Source organism: Limulus polyphemus, unplaced genomic scaffold (assembly GCF_000517525.1).
Source record: "Limulus polyphemus unplaced genomic scaffold, Limulus_polyphemus-2.1.2 Scaffold78, whole genome shotgun sequence".
In the NCBI taxonomy this organism is placed as follows: domain Eukaryota; kingdom Metazoa; phylum Arthropoda; class Merostomata; order Xiphosura; family Limulidae; genus Limulus; species Limulus polyphemus.
The window spans coordinates 1,173,476-1,192,450 of record NW_013665688.1 but is presented as its reverse complement, the minus strand read 5'-3'; the positions used below and the strand labels follow the sequence as shown (position 1 = coordinate 1,192,450).

The 18,975-nt window shown below is 33.0% G+C and overlaps 1 protein-coding gene across 1 annotated transcript in view; it reads right to left on the bottom strand.

Moving 5' to 3' along the window:
* The window catches only part of LOC106467309 (monocarboxylate transporter 12-like), a 58,787-nt gene extending 44,006 nt beyond the window's left edge, over window positions 1–14,781 (bottom strand). Inside the window, exons 1-2 of the mRNA XM_013927654.2 lie at window positions 14,689–14,781; window positions 14,317–14,488 (exon numbers count right to left, since the gene is read on the bottom strand). Of these exons, the coding sequence (XP_013783108.1) occupies window positions 14,317–14,333 (17 nt within the window). The 5' untranslated portion in view covers window positions 14,334–14,488; window positions 14,689–14,781. The remainder of the gene's footprint in view (window positions 1–14,316; window positions 14,489–14,688) is intronic.
* Between the last annotated feature and the right edge of the window lie 4,194 nt (window positions 14,782–18,975).

The following is an 18,975-nucleotide window of genomic DNA, read 5'->3' as shown; positions in this document are numbered from 1 at the left end:
TGCTTCATCAAGCATTTCTATAACTATTCACGATAAAGTTCGAAACTAGCCATTTCATTCATTTCCATGGAGTCCTTTTGATGAATAAGCATATACATATATGCATTTACACGCTGCACAAAAATATGATGTTTGGACATTCATTTATCCTTTAAAACGATCCTAGAAAATTTGTAATAATCTGATGTCTAAAAAGGCTGTTTAGTCCCACCCGCACTCTTTCCACAACCTACAATTATGCCCCTAGAAACACGACACCTCGAAAACAACCACTGGCGACTAGATCTACTGATTCATAAAAAAAAAATGTAATGTTGATCACTTGTTTGTATGTCTGAAACGACACCGGAGCCGGTAGTACTGTGATAGTCTACAAAGATAAATGTTGTACGATGTGTAGGAAAAATAACTATTGAATTACAATTACTTACAATTTATAGAAAGTGAATAAAAAAAAACAGCCTAAATAGAACTAAGAGCTAACTTCCTGACATTATTTGTTATGCAATCCTCCATTTATTTAAAATTTTAAATCGTGAATTGAAAGATATGTCCCTAAAATAACTTCTAACAGCTTAGCAATAACATCTCTGGTAACATGGGTAAAAAAATATAATGGCACTATGATCTGTTTACAACATATAAAATCTGATCTACGACTTTGCTGTTCTGCCTGCTGAACTTTGAGTTTCCACTTTCACTTACATAATAATAATATCTCTGCACTTTAGCTGTTTTAACACAACATAAATTATATTTTAACGAGTTTGTAAAAAACATTGTAACTGTCATCCGAAAGTTTCTCTTCCGTTACTTGTGATAATAAAGTGGTGTCACTTAAAACAGATGGTAAGGGCATGAATGTGAGTTTTATATGAGAGGAACTTAGAGAATTCCAGTAGTTCAATTTTCGTGAGACCAAGTTAAAATAATCATGAAAACAACAACAACAAACAAACTTAGAGAGAGGGACAGTTAATATCAAGATGGTGTTGTTTGAATTACCGGCGTCCTGTAATAAAGTAATTTTTTTATATCAACCGGAAGTGAGTGTCAATTTTAGAGTCATTTTTCTTACCAGTACAGACTTCTAAAACACCTTCCACAAATAATTTGTGCAAAGAGCACTCGAACTAAAGCTGTTGACCCAGGTATTAGATCAAATGATGCTCTATTGTCAAATATAGATAAAATAGTTAATTGTTATAGGCTTTCAAATACAAACAGCATACTTATGTAAATTTTTAATTTACAGATTTGCAGATAGTAAATGAAACAAAAATGAGTATTTTTTTTAGTTGTTAAAATTCACATTCAACGTCGACAAAAACAATATCCTTACGGTTATGTAATGTGTTAGTTAGATCTAAATAATCAGATAATTATATTTGAACAAATATAAGAATGTTGAAAGTGTTTATACTTGAACTAGAAACTGAACGTTATAAGAAGTTTAGAAGCAGGCCATAATTTTTTCCACACTTATTTTCAATAACATTTATTCTACTGATTCGATTAAGTGACGTGGAACAACCAACGATTGATAATATTACGAAATATAAACAAATGAAAATAATACACAGATTTATAATAAATCTTGAATATAAATCCTATGTTGGTTCTGTCTATCAGAGAACAGGGGGTTTTGAGTTCCAGTTTTTTATGCAAACTGTCCGAATATCAGCTGTTTTTAACATCATAAGAACTCTAAAACTTGTCTCTCATCTCACTTAATAATATTATGACCTTTTTCTTTTTTCCTGCTAGAGTTATGATCTTATTCTCCAGTCACCGCGAAGGTCGCTTAATAGAGAACCATGTCATGGTAAACACCTAAAAACGATGGAAGGAAAAAAAAACGAAACATCCAGGGCTCAATTCTAGGGCCCACCAGTTGTAGGAATTCCCTTTCCAATTTTCTGTAGCAATTTTTAGCTACGAAATTGTTATCGTAAGGAGATTCAAGTTGTAAACATTATATACAAACAAGATCGGATCTGCAGAGGAAAGTAGAACACCAAGGATACGATATTTTAGGAATGTTTCTGTAATTTTTTTAACGTAGCTTCACTTTTATTAGAAAGTAAAAACTATTCTTTATTATTTTTCTGTCACAAGTAAAAAAAAACGGAAAAAGTAGCATCGTTTGTAATTCGTTTGATAAATTTGTAGTGTGTCGTTAAAAATAAAAACTAGACTTCGAAAAAAGGGCGCCTTTCTAGCACACATAGTTTTAAGCTTTCTTTGTGTCATTACTGGGACTTTGCAATTCTCCTATGCTTTACTTTCAAGCCTGTATTGTATTTAATATTTTGTCCCATAGAAAAAATCTCATTCAGATATAAGTAGGCCTCGGTCATTTCCTAACACAGAGATCTATAGTGAGGATTGTGATAACTGGTTGAGATTGATCAGATTTGAGCAATGTGCAACTTAAATATCGTGTGTTTCATTTATGAGTAGTTGTGAAAGATGTATGTTGTGTGTAGGCTTATTTCGTGTAATTGACAGAGTTAAAGGAAAGTTTGTCCTATAAAATATGCAAACTTTAGTTTTACTTAGAATTGATTATTGTACTTTTCAGAAATATTCTCTCTGATCGTGTATATGTCATAACATGATGTGCTTGTTAAACCAACAGTTAGCTATGTCATGTTCGTAATGTCAATAAACTTCTTCCATTTATAAAACTAATCGTTACAATCTTAATTAATACATTTGGGGGTATTTATACATGATCGAGTTTTATAATGGGCCAATTACTGTGCAAGTTAAGTAATATTTCTTTCTGATGAATAAAGAAAATTCACAATTTTTTACCACGGCCTAATTGATTAAAATCGTCAAGACCTGTCCAACAAAGAAGACAAGTTAAAGCAAAATATAGATAAATATGTTCATTTCTTGTGTTGTTTCTCATCATAAAGTAGTAAACTCGTATATAAATTCATACTTTTGTTACCAGTAATGTCTTGTAAGTAAAACTGAGAAACTAACAGTGGAATTCTTGTTTGTTTTGCGAACCTTTACAATATAATGATGACAAGAAGTAAATAAAAAAATGTCAATCAAAACGCCTTTACTACAACAGAACGTACAACCTTGTTTAACGTTTGTTCAGTGTTTTCAGTGTGGCAGTCTGTGGGTCTGCGGGTCCAACTTTCGCGTCCCATTCCTGCAAAAAAATAATAATAATACTATCTGAGCCTTAGGACCGTGGGTGCTGTTGACTAGTTGCCTTCTTCTAAGCTATCAGTTCAAACTTATTGACGGCTGGCAATAGATTCAGCACATGCAACCAATATTATAACTACTACAACTTCATTTTGTGGACCCCCAGTGGCGCAGCGGTATGTCTGCGGACTTACCACGCTAGAATCCGGGTTTCGATACCCGTGGTGGGCAGAGCACAGATAGCCCATTGTGTAGCTTTGTGCTTAATTAAAAACAAACAAACAAACTTCATTTTGTTAATAAACACAATATTTAAACGTGGTGTTTCACAGTATTTACAATCTTTTCTTTTTTGATTTCACACTACCATATGCTTAACGAGTTCCTGGACACTACCAACAGTATTTTAATACGCTAAATATTTATTATCTAAGTTTATTTTATACTAATAACAAATTTTTCAAAGGTTACTTTGAAATAACAGTTCTGCTGCAATGAAATCTGTGTATCAAAGAATGTGTATTGATATGATGACTCATTTTATTTTTATATTGTACATTATTCGCACAATAATCAGATATGCAACTACAAAACATGTTTGGTGACGCTTATATGCTGAGCTACCAAACTATATGAGATCTGTATACTGCTTGTTTTACTTTATATTTTTGCTCAGATGCAGAGATCAAGGAAGTTCCATTAACTATTTTAGCCACTTCCTACCTATTCATTTGGCCCGGCATGGCCAGGTGGTTAGGGCGCTCGACTCGTAATCTGCGGATCGCGAGTTCGAAACCCAGTCACACCAAACATGCTCGCCCTTTCAGCCGTGGGGGCGTTATAATGTGACGTTCAATCCCACTATTGGCGGTGGGTGGTGATGACTAGCTGTCGTCCCTCTAGTCTTACATTGCTAAATTAGGGACGGCTAACGCAGATAGCCCTCGTGTAGCTTTGCGTAAAATTCATAATAAACCTAAACCTATTTATTTTCTCCTGGCCACTTATTAAATTAAATTATTAGAAAAATTAATAATACTAATAAGAGATATAAAATGCTTCTTTATTCCTTTTATGCATTATTGCAATAATTACTATCAATTTCTTATGAGATGTGGATTTTTTCCGTAAATCCATCGATTGTTTATTAATTCAATTACAACTCTATATCACGAAGGAAAAATAGAATAATTCCATTATAATATCATCAACTTCAGGTAGTGAGATATTTTGAGCCAGAGGCAGCTTCAGTTTGGTCTGTTTATGTAAACTATTCTCTTCTAATCAGTTACTGAGAAGAAGTAAAATAGTATTTGTTTATCAGAGTTAGAATTTCCTTTAAAATGTTACTCTTACTATTTTAACAATTCCAGTTTGAAAAAAATTACACAAAAGATCTAAATTATCATCATTACCCAACTACAGCTACAAGGATGAAAGTCACCAATGCGGTACTGACAATATCAATAACAGTTTGTTAATGCATTCTATCGTTATGAGTTTGGTTATCTCATTAATGAAAAATCCATAGGAGGCTGTTCTATTTTTGTATCAGTTCTATTTTTGCTTGTCTGCCTTACGTAGTCCTAAATATTTTGTTAGAGTATATGTGATGTAAAAAGGGCTTCAAATTTCTCAGTATTTAAATATCTGTCTTTATATTATGTTCCTTCCGTCCTCAGAAAAACTCTGGCTTATTCAAAACAACTAGTATAATCACTTCTGTAATCATAAATTTCTAGTCATTTTAGCTCTAGTCAAAAACATGAAGGCCCTTCAGAAAAACACTAATATAACTACTGCCATACCATCTTTCTGCAATGCACAAAAAATTAAAGTTCATAACATATTAGTTATGTTAAGGCAGAGAAACTGTATCAGCATAAGGTGACACAATGTGTCGTAACACGTGATATCTATAATGTGAGTCATTAATGGTACTATTCCTTATTTCTGCTTACACCATGTTTCTACCATAGTCATAAGCAACATTTCTGTTTGAGTATAGAGTTGGATGTGATTTTTTTTTCCACATTAGCACAGATCTTATATCTGGTTGTAGGGTGAAGCGTGACTCAACTGTAAAAAATGAATAAATAAAAGCATTGCAAGGCGTTAGTCGTGTATATCTTATCAGCACGATCACAGACAAGTTATTTTGCCTTCTTATGAAAGGAATATACCTCATTTGGTGTCTGATATACAGGCTGCCTTATTTCTAATTGTCTGCATACTGTCATGTTTTTCATTTGCGGTTGCGATCAATTTATCCTGTCTTGAAGCAGGACTGAATTTAGCCAATATAGATAGATAGCGACTGTCTGTTTGTGTTGTAAATGACGATCTGCCTCCTCACGTGTCAGATCAACTGTATCATTAGTTTGTAATTGGTTTCACATTTTGTTAAGAACACTTCCGAAACACTATAGTCAATTCGCAAAGACATACTCTGATTGTACTGTTTTCTACTATAGAACAAAGCCAATAAGAGGCAATAAGTGTCTACTGTGGTTTATATTGATACAAATATAAAAACAGCTAAGATCAGGTAGTCAGCATCTACAGTGGATTATTTGCTAAATTTACAAAGACAGTTACAACCAAGGAGCCTGTTTCTACGTTAATTTTCCGAGTAGAATACAGAGACAATCAGGACCAAAAATACAGCATCTTTGTTGATTTATTAGTTAAACAATCCGCACCCTCATTACGTTACTAACTAAAGTACAGAAACAGTCAGGAACAAGAAACAAAGTTTATTGATGAGAATACAATGGTACTCAGGACCAACAATTCAAACTTTCTGTTGACTTATTGACTGAAACGCTAATAATGTCTGTATTAGTTTAATGACTAGTAAATAAATACACTTAGGATAAAGATTTTAGCACCTCTGTTGTTATTTTTGTTAAGACTTAGAAACAGTCAGGACCAAGAAGTTAGTGTCTGCATTAGTCTAATGACTAAAGTACATAGATAATCAGGAACAAGAGATTCAAATTTGCACTTTTTCATTAATTAGAATACAAATTAGCTCAGCACTAAGAAGCCATTGACTCAGTTATTTTATAGGCTACAATACTCATACATTTTTGTTGTTGTTAAGCACAAAGCTACACGAGTTTTAGCATTATAAATCATCAGACTTACCGCTGAGCTACCGGGAAACTACAGAAACAGTCAAAACTATAAAATCTACGACTCCCCTATTTTAATGGCTAAACTATAACGGCGGAAACAGGACAGTGAAATCAGCATCTCTATTAGTCTGTTGATGAAAACACAAAGACGACAAGGAGAGGAAACAATCTTTTCGATTATTTTATCAACTATATTACAAGTGCCTCATAGAGAAACCGAAACTCCATTGCTTTATAAACAACAGTACATTGATTCATCGACTATAATACGGAACCAATCACGATCTCTAAACCACCCTTAGTTGTTGTTTTTATCCACTAGAATACAGAACTAATAACTTCCAAGATTTCAGAATCTCCTTTTGCTTAACTTTTACAATACAGAACTGATAACGTCCTATAATGCAATACCTCCTTTTGTTTACCTGTATAATACGAAACCGGTAATGACCTATATTCTATCACATCTTTTTGATTATCCTATATGGTACTGAATCAGTAACAACCCGAAATCTAGCATCTTTAGCTCGCCACTTCGTTAGTATTCTACGAAAGTGACCTATGGGGATAACTTCACATTTGTACAAGTGAAAGGCTCTGTAACGATTAGCACGCCAGTTTGTCTGCCTTATGTAAAATATATATATACTGTATATAGGAGAGAGGCCTATGATGATAAACTAACTAACTTCGTATGATTTCTAGCTCTACCAAACGGACAGGCAGGAACACGTGACTGAATGAATTACCTTTTTCTGCACTTTTCAGTACCTGGAGTGAACACGATTAAACCAGGTATACTTAAAATAAATATGTGGCCCAATCTGTCATTATATTCCCCACTTGTCACTGAGTTATACCTATTTAGTTTAATTACAACTCTCTTCAATAATCCTGGGTAAGGGTAAATCGAAAGAACAAGACTGGGATTCATATACTGGTAGAGAGCATATAATACATGTGTTGTGTTTTAGATGTCTTTTACTACCCACAATGAACCTATATCTCTATATGATTTGAAGAATAAGTAACATCGATATTATTAGTTTATTCATCTGAATTATTCAGCAGATAAGCTGTTTAAAATGTTAAAAATCAATATGAAGCTCGTTAACAAATGATGAATCGAATGATAAATTGGGCTTCATATATATATATATTTTGTACTTTGAATGGCTTGTCTGCTGACTAGCATCAATGTTTCATATTCTTCAAATACTATGTAAATATAAATTCATTGTTATCAGTACAAGACAACTAAACGCACCTTAAATATAAGTAAATAAGACATAGTTTACGTTTATACAATGTTTTTGTTTCTAAGCAACAAGAGTTTCATACATCTTAGAGTCACCTGAGAAGATCTGCAACTTACCCTAATGATGCAGTGAATTATAATGCAAATTTAGCGAGAACTGGAACCAAAGACACAAGCGTCAGGGATTAAATACATGCTTCCCTACAGTACAAGCATATTGTAGTTAAAAAGAACAGTCGGTTTGACTGTAGTACATGAATCACGAACTGACTTGCGTAGTTCACGACTTCTCTGAATAACTTTCGCTAAATGAACAGTGTAGTTCTCTTCTGAAAAGCTGTGTGAATTTGCTGTTGTATGCATGTTTACGCCAGTCAGAACTGGTTAAATCCTACTCCCGACCTTGATCATTCTTGGCAATAAACCACAGGTGTGGCAGTTAATTATATCACATAATCACGGTTTCTAACCTGATGTATGGCAATTCGTTATACAATATAATCACGGTTTCTAACGTGAAGTGTGGCAGTTAATTATAGCATATAATCACTGTTTCTAACGTGAAGTGTAGCAGTTAATTAGATCATATAATCACGGTTTCTAACCTGAAGTATGGCAATTCGTTATACAATATAATCACGGTTTCTAACGTGAAGTGCGGCTGTTAATTATAGCATATAATCACGGTTTCTAATGTGAGGTGTAGCAGTTAACTTACCATATATGTATCATTATTGTAAATATATATGTTTGTTCTACCTAGTCTAAGAATATTACCAACTAATCGACCAAACAAAGTGGAAAACTTACCTTCTTCAATCAACCACTGTCTCCGATGATGAAACTTGAGGTTCAGATGATAGATTTCTTCATCAACCGCGACAAAAAGAAAGCGTTTGATGATAAAAATATGCATAGTGAGATTAGCATCCTCTTCTTTATCACGTTATAACTTCTTGATACAGTTTGAACGAATGCTTCTTGACACCGTTTGAACGTATGCTTCTTGACTCAGTTTGAACGTATGCTTTCGCGCGATTCGAAACGTTTCAGACACCAAAGCTCATTTTTGTTTCGAGATGCTTTATTAATAACGAAATACGACATCCAAATCTTTAACATATTTTGCATAATCCAACATGCACATCCACCAGATGCTTTAGCAGAAGGCTTAGGTTTTTCTTTTTATGTTATTTGAACATTAATACTAAAATAAAAAAATATACATCTTTTTCATCTTGACGTTTTTTGACGTGTATATTTTTGTTAAACACAAACGAATGTTTTATTTCTCCGTTTTCATCTTCTGTTTTTATAACAAATGTAATTCGAGATGTTGATAAACAACAACATCATCTACTCGTTATTATACTGCTCAGTGAATTATAATTATTCTTTGTGAATGATGAAACATTAAAAGCCAAGGAGTTTTTTATTATTTTTTTCTAAGTTTTACGTAATTCAAAAAGTGACCATAAAAAAATTGTTGTCATTATTCTACCATAATTATAAATTCAGGACACCAACAGTGCAGATAAACTTGTACCATTCAGTTCACACTTCGCTAAAAATGGCTCGAGTGTGGCAAGTGCTTAGCGTGCCCGAACTGTGAATACGATGGTTCGTGGTTCGTATCCCATTATCTTAAATACACGCTCCTCACTTTGGAACCGCGAATGCGTCATAACAGATGGCGTTGGATGTTGTTCACTAACTATATAGTCTATAAGTACAAAATTAGGAAGAGCTATGTACAACTTGCCCTTGAGCAGCTTTTCGAGAAAATAATGAAACAAACACTTCGATAACAAGATAGATTGTTTATAGCATTAACATATCTCTTTATCTATTTCAATCGTACTACATTGTATGCTAATTTCACAAATATTCATTCCTCCCTGATCAAATTTACCAAGTTATATTATAAGAAAATAGCTTTATACAATCACATCTAAGTTATTTTTATTGGCTTCTATACCTATGATTTTTTTATTTGTTAATAAAAACAAGGATTACATGTTTTCCAAATACAATGGTTATTAGTTGAGAAAAATCATATTCTTTTTTTTTTTTCGCCTTGCTTATTGTTGATATATTAAAGGTTATTCACACCGCCGTTCTGGCAAAGTTCCATAATCTCTAGACCAATCGACTCGTTTACTAAAGGAACAGAAACGGTTACTGTCTTCCTGGAAGTTATAATAAGACAGAGATGATGAAACCATGTTTCAGTAATAATATGTCGTAGTGATGTTGTGCTGGTTACGTTTTCTAAAATCTGTCATAGCATAAGACAGGTTGATATTTAAAACCTACTTGTTGACATGAGACAGATAATTAACTCGATAACATGAAATAGGTTAATAGTTAGATCCTACTTACTACTTGGGTAGGGCGTGGCCTACTGGTTAGCGCGCTGAGCTGCGATCGAAAAGTCCAAGGTTAGAGCCGTTAAACATGATCTGTGCTTTCAACCATAGGAGCATTAAAACTGACAGTCAGTCATACTTTTCGACTAAGAGTACCAAGATAGGCGACGGCTGCTGTTATAGGTTGTCCTACGTCTATACGTCTAAATAGTTCTAAATTAGGAATGGTTATGCCTAAATCTTAAGGGTTCCTGATTTAGCCGTTTCGTCCAGGTGTCGCATAAGTTGCCCTTCAGGTTAAGAATGCCCAATAGCTGATAGCATGAAACAGGTAGTTCTAATTACTAATCTGTTTTATGCTATCAGGTATTGAGCATTCTTAAGCTGGAGGGCAACTTGCGACACCTAGACGAATCGGCCAAATCAGGGACACTAAGTCGTTAGACGTAGTATGGACAAGTTGCAAGAATATTAATGGCAATATTAAATAAAAATGTAAAAAAAAGACTAAAATATGTAAAAATTATGTAACTATTAGATTTCATACTTCAGTAAAACGTGAATTATATGATTAAGATGTTTATGTAAGATATTTTTCAGTCATGTGGCAAATGCCAGGAGAATAACACAATTTTATTTTGGTATACTCTTGTGTTAAGTGCAGTGTGGAGTGTTCGCAAATGCTTCATATTTCCCTCAGTTATTCTTTCCATTATATCTCTGATAAATGTATCACTTTTTTAAGGCAACATTTCTTTCCTTTACCTTAACAATAACATGACACAAAAGTTAAAAATACGAGTAAAACGTAATCTAGTTTTAGTTTCTGTAACTTTAGATAAATACATGGTGGTACTTTGCATACGTAACACAAATGATAAACTTCAAACAAAACCTAATTCGGTTTCAGTTTCTGTTACTTTAGAAGCATATACATGGTGGTACTTTAGATAGATAACATAACAGTAAAAACATCAATCAAACCGAATCCGGTTTCAGTTTCTGTTACATTAGATGCATATACATGGTGGTGCTTTGCATAGATAATACAACATTTAAAAGTTCAAAAAAAAACTAATCCGGTTTCAGTTTCTATGACTTTAGATGAATAGATGGTGGTACTTTACACGTATAACACAAAAGATACACTTCAAAGAAAACCTTATACGGTTTCAGTTTCTGTGACTTTAGATGTATATATATATGGTGGTACTTTGCGTAGATAACACAACAGTTAAAACTTCAACCAAAACCTAATTCGGTTTCAATTTATGTGACTTTAGATGTATATACATGGTGGAACTTTGCATAAATTACAGTTAAAAGACAAAATCATGGTGGTGACATAGGTAGGAATTTTCCTCTGTTAAAACTGAAGAGGTGTTTACACTTAGTGTTGCCACACTGTGGCTCAGAATACAACGCTGTCGTTGTTTCGTGTAATTGGCAAGAACCCAAAATCTTCATTACCGTAGTATTTTAAAGATACTAATTTATTGCTTACCTTTAAGTTGACCTATATCATGAAATTGATATTTATAATATATCATACAGATAAGATCAATTAGAAAACTCCGTAAAGTATTTATGGGTCATTTTATATCAGTTGATGGTAGAGAAATCACTGGTTTAATAGCCAACTACTGTTTTTAATCGATAGCCTCTCACCGAAGATAATCAATGATTGTTCGTTGCTAAACTTTCCTCTTTTAATTTTAAATAGTTGATAAATATCACAAGAAAAGTATACACACCATGTGTGCTACAGAAGTGTGAAATAAAAAAGAAAAGGGAATTATACACACCATGTATGCTACAGAAGTGTGAAATAAAAAAGGAAAGGGAATTATACACACCATGTATGCTACAGATATGTGAAATAAAAAAGGAAAGGGAATTACACACACCATGTGTGCTACAGAAGTGTGAAATAAAAAAGGAAAGGGAATTACACACACCATGTGTGCTACAGAAGTGTGAAATAAAAAAGGAAAGGGCAGTTATATATATTTATATATAATGATATCTTAGAATATCACTTCAAATTTAAGTATTATGTGCCAGTAAAGTTACTGAAATATGTTTTAACAAGGCGGCATTTATTGAGTAATGATATTTAAAAGCAACTTTTCAGGCAACTATGCTAAAAAAAAACATGTATATATTGGTAAGAGAAGTAAGACTAGACTGCAGTAGGAATACTTCTTCGAGCATATTTTAACCTCTTTTCATTATCCTCAGATGTACAAAAAATATACATAAGCATTGAGATCATATAAGGATGCTCAATTTTACAACGTCTTACATCTAAAAATATCATGTATCTCAGAACCACTGGAGGGTTATGAGTAATACCTTTTCTTACGAAATTGGCGTTCCAGTCATATAATTATCAATAACATATACGAACAGCGTAATAGTAGCATCGGTGTTTGGGTCAAAAATTACTACTGTTAATTATTTGTAGCTTTTTTGTCTGAATATGTGGTTGATGTTTTTTTTTATTTCTACTTTCTGAAAGTTGAAGAGAAAATTACAATTATTCCTTTTCATAATAGTATACAAAGTAAATTTATATAAACTGTGCTTTATGTAAGTGTTACAAAGTAAATATAAAGTATCATTGAAACTTTAAACATAATTTTTGTAATAATATAAATACGTTTATCAATTTCTATAAGGATGTTAGTAAGAAAACATGTTGTTGGCTCTATCAAACAAAACAATATTGTAGTATGTTCCTGTATTCTATCTTCTATTATAAAAAAACTATGAAAAAATATAAATAGGAAAAACAGTTTCTCAGATTTCGTACTCCAAAATTACTTGAGTACCGAGAATTAAGAAAATACGATCACCTTTTTAGCTATTGAAACTTCGAGAAACTGAACGCCTGTAAATCATGTTTTCCCTTCTGACCCACACTTAAATTCTTTGTCATCCTTGTGCTTTGGTTTAACGTTTAAATGAACTTATCTAAAAAAAAAAAAGCTGAACTTCAGTAGATCGTTCAAACTTAACGTATTTGTAAACCTTATCTAGATTTGAAAACAGTCACAGTGGAAGACTAAGCCAGCTAGAGAACAATAGTTTTCACTCAACTACAGATTATTTGCACGTAAGTAAACATTTTTAGAACTAAATTTCATAACGAAGAGCTTGTGACGTAATGGAAAATTTCCAAATGTTTCCACTGAAAACTAAAGAATATAGTGATTTTTTTTTAAAAAAGGAACCTAAAAAAACAAATTTAAAAGCATATCTGAATTTAAATGCATCAAGTGAAATCGCGTTTTAAAATAAATGTCGTTAAATGTCCTGATTGGCAAGCGTTCTTCTATTGATCAACGCAGTTGGTGACAAAGAAATTCCGTACAAACAATATATATATATATACCTGGCTATTCTCATACGCATGCTCATAAGGTCCTAGCAACAGAAGTGTGAGAGCATTCCGCGCTGTTAGATTGGCTCTTTCTTCTTTCCTCTAGTGGTACAGCATGTAACTAAAACCTGTAGTATATTAAGCTTCTGCTTAACAATATTTAGGATATAATATAAATAAATAATTTGAAGTAGATATGTACTATAGATAAGCTGATAAAAATACTTTGTATTATATTTGAACAAAATGTGACGTGCTGATTGTCTGGAACGCGGTATCCACAGGAAATCGGAGTAATAAAAACTAAAACAAAATGTTTGATAAATGAAACCACCTGTTCCAGTTTCGGAACTTGACAACACCTAAAATATTAGAGTATATAATATAGGTAATTTGTGTTCATGACACAAAACTAAAATGCTGTATCTTACGTCACAAAATTTCTAACATCCCCGTTCATGATATAAGTGCAATTTTTGTATAAACATATCTATGAATATTCACCTACTTCACTGATTCCAAACAACAGACGTATTTCAGAATTGTCATGCGTTAGGAAAGTATTTTTATTCACTTCAAACAGTAACTCTTACGAGTAGTTTCCGAAGTAATTACACACATGAGTCATATTACTCAGTTGGCACTCCATGACAGGAGTAAAATGTATAAGTTACTGCGTACTGCAATCTTGCAACATTAATACACGTTATCCGACAAAGAAAAAGCTAATTTGAATGGAATAGTTTATATATATTGTGCAAAACCAAATAATTTTCAACATATATATATATATATATATATAAATGTTACATTTTTGAAATGTTTTTACGAGAATATCAAAAAGGATCACTAATCGTCTAATGTCTAATATGCCAACTGTGTGTGTGTGTGTGTGTTCTGATTTTATGGCAATATTCTTTTACGGTAATTTGGAAATTAGATAAAAAAAAACAAATATAATTAGAAGTCCAGCAAATCAGCTGTACTTACGAGCACTGAGGCGCCATTTCTAACTTCGGACTACGTTGCTTCAGTTTCTCTAGTGTCAGAAGAAAATAATGTTTCTAGTAACTGGTTCCTCTCCACCACTCAGGAAGCACAGTGTAACTTTATTTAGCATACAATTACGAAATACTTTTCCAACGACAGTATAGACGTACACCTACAAGTATAACACAAAATACAAATTTCATTTTGTAATCAATATTTATGAATCGCTCATAAATTACACTGTGGTGCTTATCCGTATGATATAAAGTGAATTAATAGGAAATCGATTTAAAGGTTCGCCGATATATATATATATCCTCGGATATCTAGGAAACGACAAAAAATGTACAAATATTAATTACTTGTTCTTACCCTTCTGAATGTCAGTCATCTTCTGCTCAAAATCAGCTGTTTAATTCTACCCATAGTGCAACAGCAACAGTGAGTCGTCTGCTTCGTCAAGCTGGCCAATCAGAGAAAAGCGTGATCATGTCATGCAGTGCAGTCCTGCGTGCGGTTGCACGTTGCGTCAGTTGCGATCTCGTTTTGTAAGATACAGGGGGCGAGGTGTGCTGGAACTGTGTTGTGTTGTTCCCATTTCTCATGATTTATGATGAAACCCTAAGTTATGTTATACTAGGTCAATATTCTAATCGATGAAAACGTTTTCTGTATTAATGTGTACTTAGAGAATAAAAATAGGTTTCCGCTGGTCTATTTCTTCTAATAACAGTATATTGTTAAACCTTGTAAGCTATGAAACTGAAAGTGCTTTTACAATATAAAATCAAAATCGCAGAGGGAAATATAGCATATGTTTCATAATAGCTGTGATTTAATTGCTTGTAAAAATATAATAGTAATAAAGTCTATTCATCTAATTTTTCTTTCAAAAGAAAAAAAAGAAAAGCTACAGAACAAGTTAAATTAGTCTTTATGTCTTTGAACTGCTCTGATATAGATAGTAAACAGCGACACTATACGGTTCAGTCTGAACTACGGCTTTGTAGGCTAAATTTAGAAATAAGCCCTATGAACGGTAAGAGCACGCGCAGGAGGTGTGATTGCGTCATGTTGTTTTCGGTGAAATCGAAGACTACGCTGTTCTGCTCAAAGAACGGAAACAGTGACGTGTTGCTTTATACACCAACTGTGATAAAATACAGAGTTCATAGCCGCTTCTAAATATAAGAATTCAAAATCAATTTGTTGAAACTGATTATGGGACGACACTCGTTATCTTCACCCGCTAAAACACAAATATTACAATTAATGGATGAAGTTCCATCAAAAGCAGTATCATACAATGAAAGGTTAACTACCCATCATTGTTTCATTTCTTTCTCTTGTACCTATAAGTGACCCAAAAGTTCATAGCTCAACGTATTATCGTTATTACAGTGGGGAGGGTGCTTTCCGGGATGGACTAGATTTAAGAATTTATTTATCTAACATGTGTTTTACAAGATTAGCTGTACCTTCATAAGAATTATTCCTAGCTTTCTGAGTGTGTAAAAAAACCGCATTAAGTGATTGTTTTTTTATGAGATGAATCTAATATATCTTATGATAAACGCTTACATTTATGTTTTACATAGATCTATTTCGAGTGTACGCGACTATGAAAAAAAAACGTATATGAATAAAGCAAGTATTAAACAGTAGATAACGCTTACAGGCATTTAACACTGTCAATTGCACACGTATTAAACCTCAAAAACTTGTATACTCTAAAAAGTTAAAACTTTAGACACATGTCAATTCCACAGGCGTTAAACCACATTTCGAGTATATATATATGTGTGTGTGTGTGTGTGTGTTAAACAGTGTACATGCGTCAGTTAAAAAGGTGTTAAACAGAAAAACAGATCAAATATTATGAGATAAAACTGTATCAACTACACAACTGATATATGTTTATTGTTAGAAAATAGGCATATATCAACTTTCAAGGTGTTAAAGTAGGCGTATGTAAACTTAAAAGGTGTTAAGCCATATATTCGTGTATAAAATATTAAAATTCAACAGTAAAAATATATAAATTGTAATATACACCAGAGCTAGAAATTAGATACTAATTTTACAGGTGGGAAATAAAATATTTATTTTGTTCCAAAGAGCACATGTGTCTCAGCTATAAAGTTCTTAAGCAGCAGAAAAAGACTAAAATAATCGAATGTTATAAAATATTAGCTATATAAGTGCCAAGTAGAAAATATATCGACTCTACAGGTAACATATGCTAACATATGCCAACTTTATGTATAGGAAATCTTCGACTCGTGTTTGTTCTACTGGTGTTAAACTGTCTATACATATGCCAATTGTACAGTTGCTAAACCGTGAACATGCATCAATGAGTGTTAAACTATCAACGTATGAAACTTTACAACTGTTAAACAATCAACATATACCAATTTTACTAGCGTTAAACCATCAATATATAACAATTTTACTAGTATTAAATTGTCAACATATGCCAACTTGACGGACGTTAAACTGTCTCCATCAACATAAACCAATTCTATGAGTGTGAAACTATCAACGTATAAACTTTACAACTGTTAAACCATCAACATATACCAATTTTACTAGTGTTAAACCATCAATATATAACAATTAAAACTTGGAATTCTCATTGTTCTTCGTTAATAAGTGTAAGTCCGAGTGTTGCGAGTCTTTGAACGAAACACCTGATTTTATTTTGAGTGAAAAGCTGCACAATTGGCTATCTGTACTGTGCTTACTGCAGGGATCAAACGCCAAATTTTGGTGTTAAAGGCCCTAAGGGTTACTGCCGAGCGTTCTAGGGGCTTTCACTGAAACACATTTATCTCCTTTTGCAGAAAATATTATATACATTTTGTTATTCATGGCTAGTTCAGATTAGGATAACTCTTGTAGTTATATATTATATCTGAGGAGAGTAAATATATTGATTGTTTAACATTGCACAAAACGAGCATTTAGTTACAGCTTAGTTTATATTTATGAAACTGAAAAGTGATAAACTGTTATCATACGTTGAAAGTATCTCGTGACCGTAAAGCATACGTTCAAATACAAAACTATATAGTAAGCAGGATCTAGGTTTGCTCTCTTTTAAATATCACACAAAATCTATATTAACGAGTCAAAAGTCTATGTATCTGTGTGTACGTCTATCTTAATAGAATAATAAACTACCCATGTAAAATGAACTCAAATTAAGTTAAGGCGCCAAAACATATTACAACGCCCTTTTTTTTTACACCTCCCCTGAATGCACACGTTAGAAAAACAAACTCATGTCCAAATAGATAAGTAACGAAATGTAATTTCTTCGCCATTTCACAGGTGGTACAGTTGGTGAAGATAGAAATGTTTATGTTTAGCAAATGTTTATTGCTCAAAACATTTCTCTTCCCATCAAGGAATATAGTCATATGTTCATAAAAGTTGGTTATTGTTAAGCTTGTTATATGTTTTAAGTCAAAAACAAAAAAGGGGGAAAAATGGCTAGTAATGAATAAACGTTTTAATGCTCACAGCATTTCGGGCTAGGACATCCTTCATTTGGTGATTTTAACTTTAATGGAACAAAAGAAATCAATATTGTTTTAAGATTAGGATAATATCAATATATACATCACTATAATTATAAATAATAATTAAAGTTGAAGTTTGAAAAAGATCAATAATAATACCAGGTAAGTAGTGTAAATAAATTTCATGTTCGTAAAGCTCGAAAAATAGCTATTGCTCTTGAGTCTAAACATGAAATAAAATACAAAATTTAATATAGAAAACGACTTATATGTGTGTGTATATATAGATGTATATGCACAAACGCGCATACGCACACAAAGAAAATTACTTATCTTTAATATGGTACGCGTTGCCGTGAATGTTCTTAATGCAACACGTGCCGTTTCGTCAACACCAATACTTCTGTACTTGGACACTACTCCAGGTACATAATCAAACACTTGTTCACCTGTATATCCAAGTGCTTAGTCTATTGCATAACTTGTTTATATCGTGAAAAACTAGACGTAGGACAAACAGGTCGAATGAGCATGTAAAAACATTTGTAACATCCAGAATTGTGACCCACACATACCTGTGGCTGAACATTTCAACGATCATGACCACAGCATTAGCCACTTCAGAATACTGGTCCATCGTCATTCATCGACAGTAAAAAGAAAGAGATAACAAGATGAAAATGAATTCATCTCTCAGCTTGGCATCTTTCACTCAAAGGGAATAAATGGTTTTCTTTTCCGTAAATTTGTGTTTGTGTGATGTGTGCGTGCGTGCGAGCAAACATACATACTTATGCACAACCTCCTCACAGGTATTTTTCCCTCATAGATGCATATATATATATATATATATAAGGGCGTATCTATGTGTGTGACCGCTATAGCTCCAATTTTGAACACATACTAAGTGGATCCTGAGGGTGTGCACATGGGTACTATTACTAATCCATGTACGTGTGTGTATATTTTTATGAGGCAAGCTAGCGAAAAACCACATAGAAAAGAAAATGTGACCGCCATAGCTTCAAGAGAAAAGAACCCAGAAATCTGAAATTTTGTACCCATACTAAGTGGACCCTGAAGGTGCGCAACTGGGTAGTATTACTTATCCATGTCCACGTGACCCAAGCAA